The sequence below is a fragment of the Erinaceus europaeus genome, chromosome 18 (assembly GCF_950295315.1).
Source record: "Erinaceus europaeus chromosome 18, mEriEur2.1, whole genome shotgun sequence".
Taxonomy (NCBI): domain Eukaryota; kingdom Metazoa; phylum Chordata; class Mammalia; order Eulipotyphla; family Erinaceidae; genus Erinaceus; species Erinaceus europaeus.
Window position 1 is genome coordinate 15587348 of NC_080179.1, and position 14365 is coordinate 15601712.

Below are 14365 nucleotides of genomic sequence, written 5' to 3' on the forward strand. Positions count from 1 at the left end.
CTAGTACAATAAACTATTATCACCCATCCCATACTGCCACAGTTTCTTTTCTTACTTTGCCTGTTCGCATTGTCAGATTTTAAACACAGCAGATTAAAAGGATTATATTCTGTAACACTCACGGGGCATTTAAAGTTCACTATGTGCACACATCTAAGCAGAGCAATTCCACAAGGCATGTTTGTGCACAGGATTAAAAACAGGCCATACGGGGAAAGCTCTTGCAGATTTTCCCTCGCCTTCTCCACGACCTACCTCTTGTATCTGTCTCATTCAAGTTTGTTTTGTGATTCAGACTTTGTTTTCCTAGTTGGCTAGGAAACGGAACACTTTTTAGGCAGTGTTTCAAACCTGAGTCAAATATAGCCTGGGTGGCTTATTCGAGGGCCCTGCTGTCAAGACCTGGGAAGGGAGTGCTCTTGAGGCGAAGAGTCTTTAAGACGGAAAACTCAGCTCTCCTGGTGGTTCAGAGGCTGGAGAGCGACGGCGCTTGGCACCCGCAGCTTTGCGCTGCTGGGCGGCCGGCCGGTCATCCAATGGCCCTTTTTGACGTCGGCGGGTGATGAAAGCCACTAGGGCCCCGGGGTCTGGGCTGCATCTTGTCCTCTGGCTTGTTTGGAAACTGGTCTCGTTGTTAAGCGATGTAGCATCACCGTGCTCGGCTGCGGCCGGACCCCCCCTCCCATCACCACCTTCATGCCCACTCTCCTCTCCTCTCTCGCCGCCACCTGGATCTATTTTAGACTTTTCATCTTTTTTTTTTTTTATTAATTTTTATTTTTCCTTTCCTCCAGTGACACTCGGCACAACAGACTTTAAATGGAAAGGAAGCAGACTAAGAGGTAGCTGGCAGTATCGCTCAGCGTCAGGATCAGTGTGTGTACAATTCTGAGAAACCAACGCGGGCAGCCACCCGAGCAGGCGGCTCCAGCCTCCCGGGCCCGGCGCCCGGCTGACTCACCCCTCCTCCCCCCGCCCCCGCCCCCGCCCCCGCCCCTCAACTGCCCGCCCCGGCCACAGTCACGTGACGGGGGAGCGGCGCGCGCCGGCCTCCGCGCCGATTGGGTGGCGGCGGGAGCGCGGGGTTTGATGGGAAGGAGCTGGCCGGGCCCAGGGCTGACGGTGGCTGCCGCCGCCTGCTCGCTGCTCCGGGAGGCGGAGGCGGGCTGCGCCGCGGCGGCCGGGGCTGGCAGGGGCGGACTCCAGCGCCGGCCTTGCCCGCTCCCGGAAGGTAGAGCGCTCGCGATGAGGGCCACGGGGAGGACTCGGCAGAAGGGAGGCTCGCCGGGAAGTGGGCTCAGGGGTCCGCTGCTCCTGCCTTTCTGTGCCGCCTGCCGGGTGGCCCAGGAGCCCCGGGGCAGCGCCTAGAGGAGCCGCCCGCCGGCCGGGCGCGGGTCCAGCCCCTCGCGGGGTCACCCGGGGTGGGGTCGGGGGTCTGGAGGGCTGGAGACCCCTTCCGGCCTCTTCTGGGGAGGCGGTTTCCCATTTGTCTCCATGGGTTTGGGTGCTGACCGGGGTTGGGTTGAGCATCATTTTTAGTTTTGGGGGGAGGGTGGGTGGGGTGCGGGGCAGTTCGGCTTAGACGGAGGGTCTGAAAAGCCCTGCGATGAAGCGCCGAGTGTCCCAGCCGGCTGTCGGGTCTCTGCGGAGGTCGGCGATGCGGGGAGGGAGGGAAAACTGTCAGTGTCACGCCGCCCGGCCTGGGGCGTGGGCGCGGGGTGCTCCCGCGGGGTCGCGGCGGCTCCGAGGCTGCGGGCGCCGAGGCTGCGGGCCGTGGCGAGGTTGCCTGCGTGTCCGAGGCTGTGTGGGGGGCTCAGGAGGACCCGCAGCCCCAGTGCCCGGCCACACCTGTGAGTCGGTCGGTGATGTTTCCCCTTTTCCAGTTGGCGGCTCGTGTGTAGTGCGTGGTGCAGGCAGTTCTCTTCTCTCTCGGTGGCCTTGGTGTCATCGTTGGCAGGATAGCTCGTTCAGCAGTGGTTTGTGTGGAAGTAAGTTTGCTTGCCAGGCACATGCTCAAAACAGGTAAATGATTCTGTTTTCTTTTTAAAAAAATATTTATTTTCCCTTTTGTTGCTCTTGTAGTTATTATTGTTGTTGTTATTGATGTCACTGTTAGATAGGACAGAGAGAAATGGAGAGAGGAGGGGAAGACAGAGAGGGGGAGAGAAAGACAGACACCTGCAGACCTGCTTCACTGCTTGTGAGGCGACGCCCCTGCAGGTGGGGAGCTGGGGGCTCGAACCGGGATCCTTACACCGGTCCTTGCGCTTTGCGCCACATGCACTTAACCTGCTGCGCTACCGCCCGACTCCCTCCTTTTTTTTTTTTTTTTTTTTTTTAAGAATTTATTTATTCATGAGAGAGGAGAGAGAGAAAGAACCAGACATCACTCTGGTACATGTACTGCCGGGGGATTGAACTCAGGACCTCAGGGTTGAGAATTCATTGCCACCTTCCAGACCACTCTTGTATTCCCCTCCCCTCCTCTCCTCTCCTCTCTTTCTGTCTCTCTCTTTCTCCATCTCTCTTTCTTTCTTCTTTCCTTCCTCTTTCTTTCTCTCTCTTTCTTTCTTTTAAATTATATTTATTGGCTACAGACAGCCAGAAATTGAGAGCATAGACGGAGATAGGGAGAGAGACAGAGAAGACACCTGCAGACCTGCTTCACCACCATTCACAAAGCTTTCCCCCTGCAGGTGGGTACTGTGGACTTGAACCCAGGTCCTTGCTCATTGTAACTAACCTGTGCACTCCAGCAGGTGCACCACCACCCAGCCCCTAAAGATGTTATCCCCCCCCCCCACCTGTAGTACCTTATTAGAAAGAACAAGTTGGTTTGGAGCAAATATTTCAAAACAGGAATTTTAAACTAAAATTTTTCAAAATCTTTGTCATCCACTGAGACCAATCCAATGCTGTTAGTAATCTTACATGGTATATTTATATATTGTCAACTCCAAAGAGAATATAAGAAAGCAAAGTGTCAAACAGGTCTGACTTCATTAGGACTAATATTCAGTTTAGAATGAAAATTGACTTGCCACAAAGCCAGAACTTAATCATCATACCATAAAAGTGCTTTTGAAGTGTACTTCTCCCTGCCCCCAATGTTTTTATTTCTAGGTAGTGAATACAGTCTGATATTTTGAATTACCTTTTGCAGTTATGATGTTTGAAAGTTAGAGTGCTAGAACAAATCACTTTTTTTTTTTTGCCTCCAAGGTTATTGCTGGAGCCTGCACTATGAATCCAAAGCTCCTGTGACCATTTTATTTTTGATGTTTTTTTGGATAGTACAGTGAGTACTTGAAGGGAAGATAGGGGAAGAGAAAGACACCTGCAGACCTGATTCACTGCTTCTGAAGCAACTCCCCTGTAGGTGGGGAGTCGGGGGCTCGAACCAGGATCCTTGAGCAGGTCCTTGCGCGCACACTGTGCTCTTAACCTGGTGCTCTACCACCCGGTACTCAGCAAATCACTTTTAATCTTAAATAGTACAATGTGGTATAGAGGTTCTGGTGATGATAGCTGAAGAGTTTCTACTTAAATTGGGGATTGATAAACTTAAGGAACTTTAATTTTTTTTTTTTTCTCAAAAGGCTGCCAAGGCAGAGTTTAAAGTGCTTTGTCTTTTTTTTTTTTTATTCTAGAGATGAAATACAACTTTAGTTAAAATTATAAGTTGAATTATTTCATCTTCCAATTTTAAAATTATGAAGTAGGTCCTTTGTAAGAAGTTACAGTTGTGTTCCATATGAGAGTACTTTATTATTTTTTTTAATTTTTTAAATATTTATTTATTTTCCCTTTTGTTGCCCTTGTTGCTTAACATTGTTGTGGTTATTGATGTCATTGTTGTTGGATAGGACAGTGAGAAATGAAGAGAGGAGGGGAAGACAGAAGGGGGAGACAGACACCTGCAGACCTGCGTCACCACTTGTGAAGTGACTCCCCTGCAGGTGGGGAGCTGGGGGCTCGAACCGGGATCCTCACGCCAGTCTTTGCGCTTTGTGCCACGTGCGCTTAACCCACTGCGCCACCGCCCGACTCCCATAAGAGTATTTTGTGCCTTAAATGTATTTCCTGTCATTGTGACAATAAAAATGATAGTATTTATCATGCACTTTATTTGTTAGACGCTGTGCCAAGGGGCACAGTTTCATTTAATCCACACAATTCTGTGAAATATATTTTCACTACTTTACAGATATAAAAACTGAGGTTCAGAGTTTAGCTTTCCCAGATCACATAGTCAGTATGTAGCTGAACCATCTTCTGACTCCACTATTTAAAAAATTTTTTTTTATATTTATTTTTCCCTTTTTGTTGTCCTTGTTTTTTATTGTTGTTGTACTTATTGTTGTTGATGTCATCATTGTTAGATAGGACAGAGAGAAATGGAGAGAGGAGGGGAAGACAGAGAGGGGGAGAGAAAGATAGACACCTGCAGACCTGCTTCACTGCCTGTGAAGCGACCCCTTTGCAGGTGGAGAGCCAGGGTCTCGAACTAGGATCCTTACACTGGTATTGTGCTTTGCACCACGTGCGCTTAACCCGCTGTGCCACCCCCCGACTCCCTACTCCACTATTTTAATAATAACTAGAAGTGAGCTGAAAATGTACAGTTTGTATAGCAGTTAATGAAGAACATCCAAATAATAGGGCACTATTATATACCTTATAGTACGTTAGACACACTTAGCTCTTAAGGTCCTGTCAAATTCCACTGGGAGATCAGAGTAGAGACTATATAAGGAAAAATCCTTGGAGAAAAGCCATTTGTGATTGAGTCATTCACTTAAGGGTTAGCAAATTGACTACTGCTTCAGAAAGACATGCTAGTTACTGGGTTTCCATGCATATTTTGGAAGGAGGCAGACATGGGTTAGAAAACAAGTAAACACAGCAGATGTATAACAAAGAAACTATTGGAAAGTTAGTATGTACTGTTGCAAATACTTTAGAAAGCATTATGTCACTGAAGCCTTTCAACATTTAAGAAAATTCTTAACTATTTCTCTCCTACTGAGAGGTTTAAGTAATTTATTTGACCAAAGTTCCATAGTAAATGACAAGGGAACAGGAGTTGGAATGAAGTTGTTTGCCTGGGAAGAAGAGAAAACAATGTCTGAAAATCTAAGGGGTATAAAAGGAAAGTTTTACCGAAATGGTTGATTTATTTACTTTTGCTATGCCTTCATATCTTTTGGAAATACCACCATTCCATGTGCATTATAGAAAATCGGACTCTTTGTGAGAATGTGATAGGAAAATTGCTGGAACAGTGAGGACTGACTGGTTCTTTGACTTGAATTTGACTTGGCCTTTGATGACTACTTTATGTCTTAGAGGACAGATTTACAGGCAGAGACCTCTATTAAAAGGCACAGGCATAGACCTCTATTTTAAAGGTTAAGGGGGGGCGTAGATAGTATAATGGTTATGCAAAGAGATTCTCATGCCTGAGGCTTTGAAGTCCAGGTTCAATTCCTTTTATCACCATAAGCCAGAACTAATCAGTGTTCTGGTAAAAATAAATAAATAAATAAATAAACAAAATAAACCATACTATTTCACTCACACCAAAACAATTTTTAAAGCAAACAAGTGATCTGAAAGTTGTGAAATACAGTGAACAAGTGAAAGCAGTGCTTGCAGACTTCTGGTATTAGTTTTACCCCTAGCTGGAGGTATATGACTTGGGCAAATCTTGTAGCTTCTCTTCTGTAGAGATGTAAGCATTCAGATTTAATCAAATGAAGAACAGGGAGGGCTGCTTGATACTGTAATAACACCATCTTGTAGTTCCAACACTTTCCATTTCAGTACGTTCTTTATCAACTATCGCTTATTGGAAAAGTCAGGACATATTTTGTTTTTCTATGCAAAAATGCATCAGGATTTTCCCAACAACCGTATGTTTGAACACGTCAGAGTGTTTTCACATTATATATATATACACACACACACACACACACACACACACACACACACACACACACACACACACACACACACACACACATATATCCCCCCCTCCCCAACCTATGCTGTTGAGCAGACTTTATTTCTAATTTTATGTTATTGGAAATGTTTTTGGTTTTTTTTAAAAAATCACAAGAATGCTAAATGCTTTGTTTAGTTCTGCTACTTAGTCCCTTTCAGAATTTAACACAATTCCTTCTCTTTCCTAATCTCAGTGTTCTCATTTGCAAAACAGCAATATTAGTCTCAATGATAAAATTTGTTTAAAGTGCTTTTAGTGCCTCTTAGAGATTTTGTGTTTACTGAATGTTCTTTGTCATTACTTTAAAATATTGAAAATTTTGATTTGTAATGACTATAAATTTAACTTGGAGGATATACTATCACCGACCAAAATATATGGGTTGTTTGTATAAAACACTATGCTAGACACCATATATTTAAAAAAAAATAGTGGGATATTGTATACTTGGAGAATATTAAGATAGTTTACTCATCTGCATCTCCTTCCTCCAGTCACCTTTCTTGGTAATCTTAAACATCTTTTAAAAATTAAAAAAAATTATTAATTTATTTATAAATAAAAAATATTGACAAGACCATAGGATTAGAGGGGTGCAATTCCACACAATTTCTATCACCAGAGTTCTGTATCCCATTCCTTCCCTTGAAAGCTTTCCTATTCTTTATTCTCTGGGAGCATGGACCCAGGATCATTATGGGGTGCAGAAGGCGGAAGGTCTGGCTTCTGTAATTGCTTCCCTACTGGACATGGGCGTTGACAGGGCGGGGCTCTGGAGAGGTGAGACTTCGGGACATGCTGGGGAGGTCATCTGCCTGGGGAGGTCAGGCTGGAATCATAGTAATGTCTTCAACTTGGTGGCTGGTACGTGTTAAGATATAAAGCAGGACAAATTGTTTAATAAACAGGAACCCAAAGGGAGGAGTAGAGCAGATGAAATTAGGGATTTTCAGGTAGGAAGAGCTAGGAAGTCTCTTTTAGGTATGTCCCAAGGGGCAATGATTTTACTAATTTTTGCTTGAGCCTGATAGCTAACATGCAGGTAGACTGAAAGTATTGCCTGGGAAGATCTTGTCAGAGCATATTTAAAATAAATACTTTGTTTCTTTTGTTATTTTGAGGTTTCACTACTTTAGGCCAACTCTTTCAGAGAGAGAGGGAGAGAGAGGAGAGAGAAAAGAAACTATAGCATTGGAGTTTACCCCAGTGCAGTGGTGGCTGAGCTCCAACCTGGGCACCACACCTGGCAAAGCAGGTACACTGTTCAAGTGAACTATTTGCTGACTCTATTACTTCTTTAACCAGATAGTCCAAGACACTTATGTCTTATGGTATATTCATTTATAAATAGTATTACAGAGTAAATGTTTTTATATGGCACTGGTATTTTGTGACTGCCATTTATATTTTATAAAATATTACAGGTGGAACCTAAGGCAGGGAAACCAGTGGGACTTGGACTGGGTGTGGTGTATCCCACTAAGGTGAAGGACTCTGGGGAAGGAGAGGGAAGAGGAAGTGGAGGAGGGCGTTGAGGTTCATGATGGAGGAAAAGCCTATCTTGGGGAGATGAGAAATTGTAGCCATGTGTCAACAACTGTACTATAAGCCATTCACTCCTCAATAAAGTGATTAAAAATAGCATAAAGGAATTATGCCTTAACTTTTTTATGTGGGGGTGAAGTGGTTTTATATATTGTTAATATATAACTCTAGCCTAGTAAAATATGTGCATTTGGAAATATGCATTCCCTATTTCAACTTTAACATTTTTTAAACATATATATTTTAAATTTTTTAAATACTCATTTATTTATTGGATAGTGATAGCCAGAAATCAAGAGGGAAGGGGTGATAGGGAGAGAGAGTGAGATAGAGAGACACCTGCAGCACTGCTTCACCACTTGCGAAGCTTTCCCCCTGCAGGTGGGGACTGGGGGCTCGAACCTGGGTCCTTGCGCATTGTAACGTGTGCACTCAACCAGATGCGCCATCACCTGGCCCCCCATTTCAATTTTATAGGATATAAATTTATGTAGTTATTACTGGTAAATTAATAGAATGTAGTATTGTTGGTATCTTTTCACATGTATGGTAACAATATAATACATTGCAGAGTTGTAGAAAAAATACCTAAGAAAAGGAGGTGTAGATTTGGTTAACAGGAAGGTTGACTAATGCAAGGGGCTTAAATCCACTACCACAGGAAACCTGTGTATTTGGGTGCCGGACAACAGTGAACGGTGGAGAAGGCTACAGACTGAGTGAGTGATCTCGGGCTTTGGGTCTTGTGCGCTGTTGGGCTAAATTGTTACACCTTTTCTACATTTTATTTTTTTTAATTTATAAAATGGTAATGGTTATCCTGTGAAAAGTGGTAGTAATAATAACTCTCAAAGAAAAGAAAATCAGGGCTCAGAAACAAATAATTTTCTCCAAGTCACCAGTTAGCCTTGTAGCCCTCCCTTTTTTTAAAATTAAAAATCTAGTTACTTTTCTCTTGTTACTTATAAGGTGATGCTATCCTAAACATGGGAAAATGACCTTGATTCCAAATAAATTAGTTTAGTTGGAGGTAGTTGAGTGATAGAAATGATTTTACTGGGGGTCGGGCGGTGGCGCAGTGGGTTAAGCGCACGTGGCGCAAAGCACAGGGACCGGCGTGAGGATCCTGGTTCGAGCCCCCGGCTCCCCACCTGCAGGGGAGTCGCTTCACGGGCGGTGAAGCAGGTCTGCAGGTGTCTATCTTTCTCTCCCCCCCTCTCTCTGTCTTCCCCTCCTCTCTCCATTTCTCTCTGTCCTATCCAACAACAAAGCAACGTCAACAATGGCAATGATGACCGCAACGAGGCTGCAACAACTAGGGCAACAAAAAGGGGGAAAAATGGCCCCCAGGAGCGGTGGATTCATGGTGCAGGCACCGAGCCCAGCAATAACCCTGGAGAAAAAAAAAAAAAAAGAAATGATTTTACTACTGCAGTGTATAGAAGCGAAATCAAAAGTATGGTTGCAAGAACACAAGGACCTCTGTAAAGAAAATTGCAAAGTAGTATGAACATACTTTTTTTTTTCTTCTCTTCCTTGCTGACTCCCTCTCTTCTCAATTTCTCTCTATTCTATATAATAAAAAATGGACAAAAAAAAGGAAAAATGGATGCCAGGAGCCGTGGATTCACTGTGGAAGCACTGAGCCCCAGTGATAATCCTGGTGGCAAAAATAAGTGTAAATATAGAAGTATAAATGATTCTATATACAAGCTCAAGGCTTTGTGCAAGCAACATACTGAGCAGCCTCTCTGGGTTAGTTCTGGCTATTTCACAGAGAGGGAGAGACACTGTTCCACCACCTCTACAGCTGCTCACTGCCACAGTGGTGCTCCCCATGTGGGGCTTGAACCTAGGCCGCACCCACAGCAAGCTAGTCTATTGCCTGCCTGGGCTATCACCTGACCCCCTCCCATCATTCTTAAAGTCAAGTCCAGAATCTTTCAAACTGCTTGCTTACAAGGTGGTGCCAACCAAGATAAGAAAATGTGACTCCGTATGAACATACGTTTTTAAAATGCCTTGCCAGCTTTCATTTTCATGTTTAAACATACCTTGGCTCAGAAGAATGTGATTTTAATTTGTATTATTATAATTATTGGATGCATTGGATCGACCTTCCCATGGTGCATCCCATGAGTACCCATTCATTGGGGAAACTGACGATCCTTCCTAGCCGACTGAATCCACATGGATCCCAGTCACTTTCAAAGCCAGCAACAAGCAGCTCCTGACAGCTTTCAACCTGACGCTGTTGACTGGCTACGGAAGAAGGGCAAATGCTAGAAGAAGAAGAATTATAATTATTATTGCATATATATGTATATATATATATATTACCAGAGCACTGTTCAGCCCTGACATGTGGATCATTTTATTTTTTTAATTTTAAATTATTTATTTCAATTTTTAATTTTTTTGTATTTATTTATTTATTCCCTTTTGTTGCCCTTGTTTTATTGTTGTAGTTATTGTTGTTGATGTCGTCGTTGTTGGATAGGACAGAGAGAAATGGAGAGAGGAGGGGAAGACAGAGGGGGAGAGAAAGACTCCTGCAGACCTGCTTCACTGCCTGTGAAGCCACGCCCCTGCAGCTGGGGAGCTGGGGGCTCGAACCAGACAGATCTTTATGCTGGTCCTCGTGCTTTGCGCCATGTGCGCTTAACCTGCTGCACTACCGCCTGACCCCCTGACTTGTGGATTATGTCCACAGCTATCAGAATTAGAGCTCCACATAAGGGCTTTGGGCCATAGAGCAGCGGGTTAAGCGCACATGGCACAAAGGGATCCCAGTTGGAGCACCTGGTCCCCCACATGCAGGGGAGTCGCTTCACAAGCGATGAAGTAAGTCTGCAGGTGTCTTTCTCTCCCCTTCTCTGTCTTCCCCTCCTCTCTCGATTTCTCACTGTCCTATCCAACAACAGTGACAGCAATTGTAATAATGACAACAACAATAAACAACAAAGGGGAAAAAGTGGCCTCCAGAAGCAGTGGATTCGTAGTGCAGGCACCAAGCCCCAGCAATAACGTTGTAGGCAATGAATGAATGAATGAATGAATGAATAAAATACCACATAAATATAGTCCAGAACATTAATATAGTATCTTTAGGCAGTTTTGTAACATCTAAATTTTAGAGGAGTGTGCTTTGCCTTTAACTAAAAAAATTAAAACACTTGCTTTATTTCTAGCTGTGAATTCCTTTGGACAATTGATGACGTTTCGACTGTACCTAATTTCTACAAATAAATGATGGGTGGATTATTTTCGAGATGGAGGGTAAGTTATTTTTCCTTCCAGACATTCCATTCCTCCCTTCCTCCCTCCCTCCCTTCTTCCATCCACCCCTTTCTCCCTCTCTCCCTTTCATCCTCCAGTCCTTCCTTCCTTTTTTTTCCTTCCTTCTGAGGGGAGGAGAGAAAACCAGAGCATCATTCTAGTACATAAGATACAAGGGGTCAATCTCATGACCTCTTGCTGAAAGAAACCGGTGATTCCTGTACTACACAGCATCCCAGGCTGCACCGGTTCTTACTAACATGAGAGTGTCACGGAAAGCTATCTGTAAAAGTCCCCGGTGTGGCGTAGGCTTGAATAATAGTCTAAGGTCGCCACTCATCCATTTTTCTTAGTGTTTGATTTTCATTTGGATTTAATAGTTTCTTTTTTAACAGAACGATTCATTTTGACTTCTGAGCTTTCATTTTATTTAGCTGTGTATTCCTGTCCAGATGATTATCTTGTTTTCTTCTTGTGCTGCCTAAATTTCAAACTTATTTGAAAGCCACTTGAAATTAGTACTCTGGAGCCAGATAGTAGTACACTGGGTGACGTACAAGTGGGACCATGTGGGAGCCAACAAGGGAGCTCCGTGAATGGTGGAGAGTGACCCTCTATCTGAAATAAAAATAATAAAAAGGTTGGTCCAGGAGCAGTGTTATATCCCACAGGTGAGGTCCCAGTGTTGTTAAAAATAAACAAAAAACAGTAAGTATCCTATATATAGTACTTACATATTTTCACAGCTGTATCATTTTGCTTAAAGTTTATCACAGTTACTTACTGAAGTAACAGTAAATGTACTTTAGCAATTTTAGATTAAATAAAATCTTAAATGTAGTTTGATTTTATTATTTAAGCCTTTGGAGAGAGTATAATTCAAATTTAGAGCTATTAAAATATATTGACAAATAATCTTTTCTAATTTAAGAGAAGATTATTCAGGCCAAGAAAGCTACTTCACTTAGGCTTTTCACTTATTACTATAATAATCGAGTCTATCAATACTTGGTATATAAACCCATATGTATCCATACTTATATAACAGATATTGATAGAGTGAATAATTATTTTTGATTGGCATAATATCGAACCTCTATCCCCTTATTGAAATTCTGCCTAATGATCACATTTATTTTTCCTGCTTTATCTTTCATGTTAGATTGAGTTATATGAAGTTGTCAGTATATAACAGCTTTGACTTACATAAACAGCAATTTTGTATAGTTCACCCTAACGTTAACATCTCTTGAGGGAGCTATTTATTACCCTTTTAGATTGTGCAGTGTATGTATTTTCTTAAGTGTTGTGTGAGCCATTTTGGTTGACTTAAATTCTAGGTGGTATAAAATATTTTTGACATACAAGCTCTACTATAATGAAGTAGTCTGAATGCCCTTTTAAAATCTGATTTCCACAAAAGTACTTCTTGGAAATAAGAACCAAAGTAGCCTACTAATTTTTACCTTCAAGTGTTAAGTGGTGTTGGCAGTAGCAAACTGGACAATATTTATATATTTATATTTTATATATAAATCTACAAGTCTTTTTTTAATATTAAAATTATTTGCTAGAAAACAGAAATCGAGAGGGGAGGAGGTGGTAGGGAGAGAGACAGAGCCACCTGCAACACCGCGTCACGGCTTGGAGACGGTTCCTACCTGCAGGTGGGGATTGAGGTCCTGGACCTGGGTCCTTGCCCATTGTAATGTGCGCCGAACCAGGTGTGCCATTGCCCGGCCTCAAATCTATGAGTTTCTTTTGAGCGATTAAATATAATTTTTCTTGGAGGAAAATGTGTTTCTATAAATGTATTTTGGGGAGGGATTGAATGTGCACGAGGGACCCAGTGCACAGTGGTCTACGAGAACTGGCGTTGGTGGTAGGATCAGTGTGATCGTTATCCTAGGGGGAATGAGAGATTGTACCCATGTGATAACAGCTGCCTTGTAAATCACTGTTTCTCTAATACAAAAGGAAAACATACTTTGTTGATATTAAAAAAAATTGTAAAAATCAAACTAATTAAAAATGTTTCAGACAAGGATCAGTAGGAAAATATTTAATTTTGTGAAGTTTTGTTTATATTTATAATTTCATTTAAATCTATAAATATACAGGGATACATATAGCGTGACAGCATTTGAAAAACTTAATTTTGTATTAAAATGTTACTTTATACTTCAAGTCTTTAAGTTTGCTATAACAAGTGCTGATGTTCTGTTCTGTTTCTATAACAGACAAAACCTTCAACTGTAGAAGTTCTGGAAAATATAGATAAGGTATGTCCTTTGACCATGAGGTGTTTTTATTTCATTTAAGTGTCAAGTAAATGCTAATTTAGTATGCATTCTTTTGGAGCTCTGGCATGGGAATTTAGGGTGATATGATTATACCTGAGAAATTTTTTTAAAGTATTTTTTTTAATTTTTAAAAATATTTATTTATTTTCCCTTTTGTTGCCCTTGTTGTTTTATTGTTGTAGTTATTGTTGTTATTGATGTCATTGTTGTTGGATAGGACAGAGAGAAGTGGAGAGAGGAGGGGAAGACAGAGAGGGGAAGAGAAAGATAGACACCTGCAGACCTGCTTCATTTCAACTCCTGTGAAGCGACTCCCCTGCAGGTGGGGAGCCAGGGGCTGGAACCGGGATCCTTATGCTGGTCCTTGTGCTTTGCACCACATGTGCTTAACTGCTGCGCTACCGCCGGCTTCCTAAACCTGAGAAATTTAAGGTTACATGATGTCAAAATAATTCTAAGTGCAAGTAATAGCACCTATTAGAATGAAGTTGAATCTACAGAGTGGTGTAAAACAATATACCCCTAGCTATATTCCTAGGATAAACTAGATTATAAAATAATTTAATAATTTTTTTAAATGATTCTTTATTATCTTTATTTATTTATTGGCTAGAGACAGCCATAAGTGGAGAGGGAAGGGGAAGTAGAGAGGAATGGAAGCAGAGACACCTGCAGCACTGCTTCACCACTCGCAAAAATTTTCCCCATGCAGGTGGGGACTCAGGACTTGAACCTGGGTCCTTGTGCGTTGTAACTTGTGTGCTCAACCAGATGCACCACCACCACCTGGCCCCAATAGTTTTTATCAGAAGATAAACTTCACAGCTTTTTGTTCTTTTCTGTCATTACAAAGATGGCTATTCTTGGCAATATTGAGAGCAGTGAGTAGACTGGGTCTAGTATGTGTCACTGTTTCAATTTTTATTGATTCTTTTTATAGCTAGGGTCTTTAAAGCCTTTGTACAGGGAGAATTATTAATTGTTTGACTTAAGTATTATGTCAATTTCTTGCCCTGATATTTACCAGTTTAGATTAAAAATAGCATCTTGGATGTCAGGCTTCAGTAGTAGTGATGCAGGTCTGCAGGCGCTCTCCTTCTGAATTGCCCCATCTCTCTCAGTTTCTCTTTGTTTTATCAAATAAAATAAAGCAAAAAAGGAAAAGTGGTCTCTAGGAGCAGAGGATTTGTAGTACTAGCACTGAGCCCCAGTGGTAACCTTGTTGCATTAA

General features: G+C 42.3%; 1 protein-coding gene across 7 annotated transcripts in view; it reads left to right on the forward strand.

Moving 5' to 3' along the window:
• Window positions 1-701: 701 nt before the first annotated feature.
• Window positions 702-14365, forward strand: part of LNPK (lunapark, ER junction formation factor) — a 67040-nt gene continuing 53376 nt past the window's right edge. Inside the window, exons 1-4 of one of the 7 annotated variants that reach the window (XM_060177665.1) lie at window positions 1094-1231; window positions 1958-2022; window positions 10744-10831; window positions 13072-13113. In XM_060177665.1, the coding sequence (XP_060033648.1) occupies window positions 10802-10831; window positions 13072-13113 (72 nt within the window). In that variant the 5' untranslated portion in view covers window positions 1094-1231; window positions 1958-2022; window positions 10744-10801. Of the gene's footprint in view, window positions 843-1086; window positions 1232-1957; window positions 2023-2675; window positions 2697-10743; window positions 10832-13071; window positions 13114-14365 lie in introns of those variants that run through there. The other 6 variants (XM_060177666.1, XM_060177670.1, XM_060177668.1 and 3 more) reach the window with 6 other exon arrangements.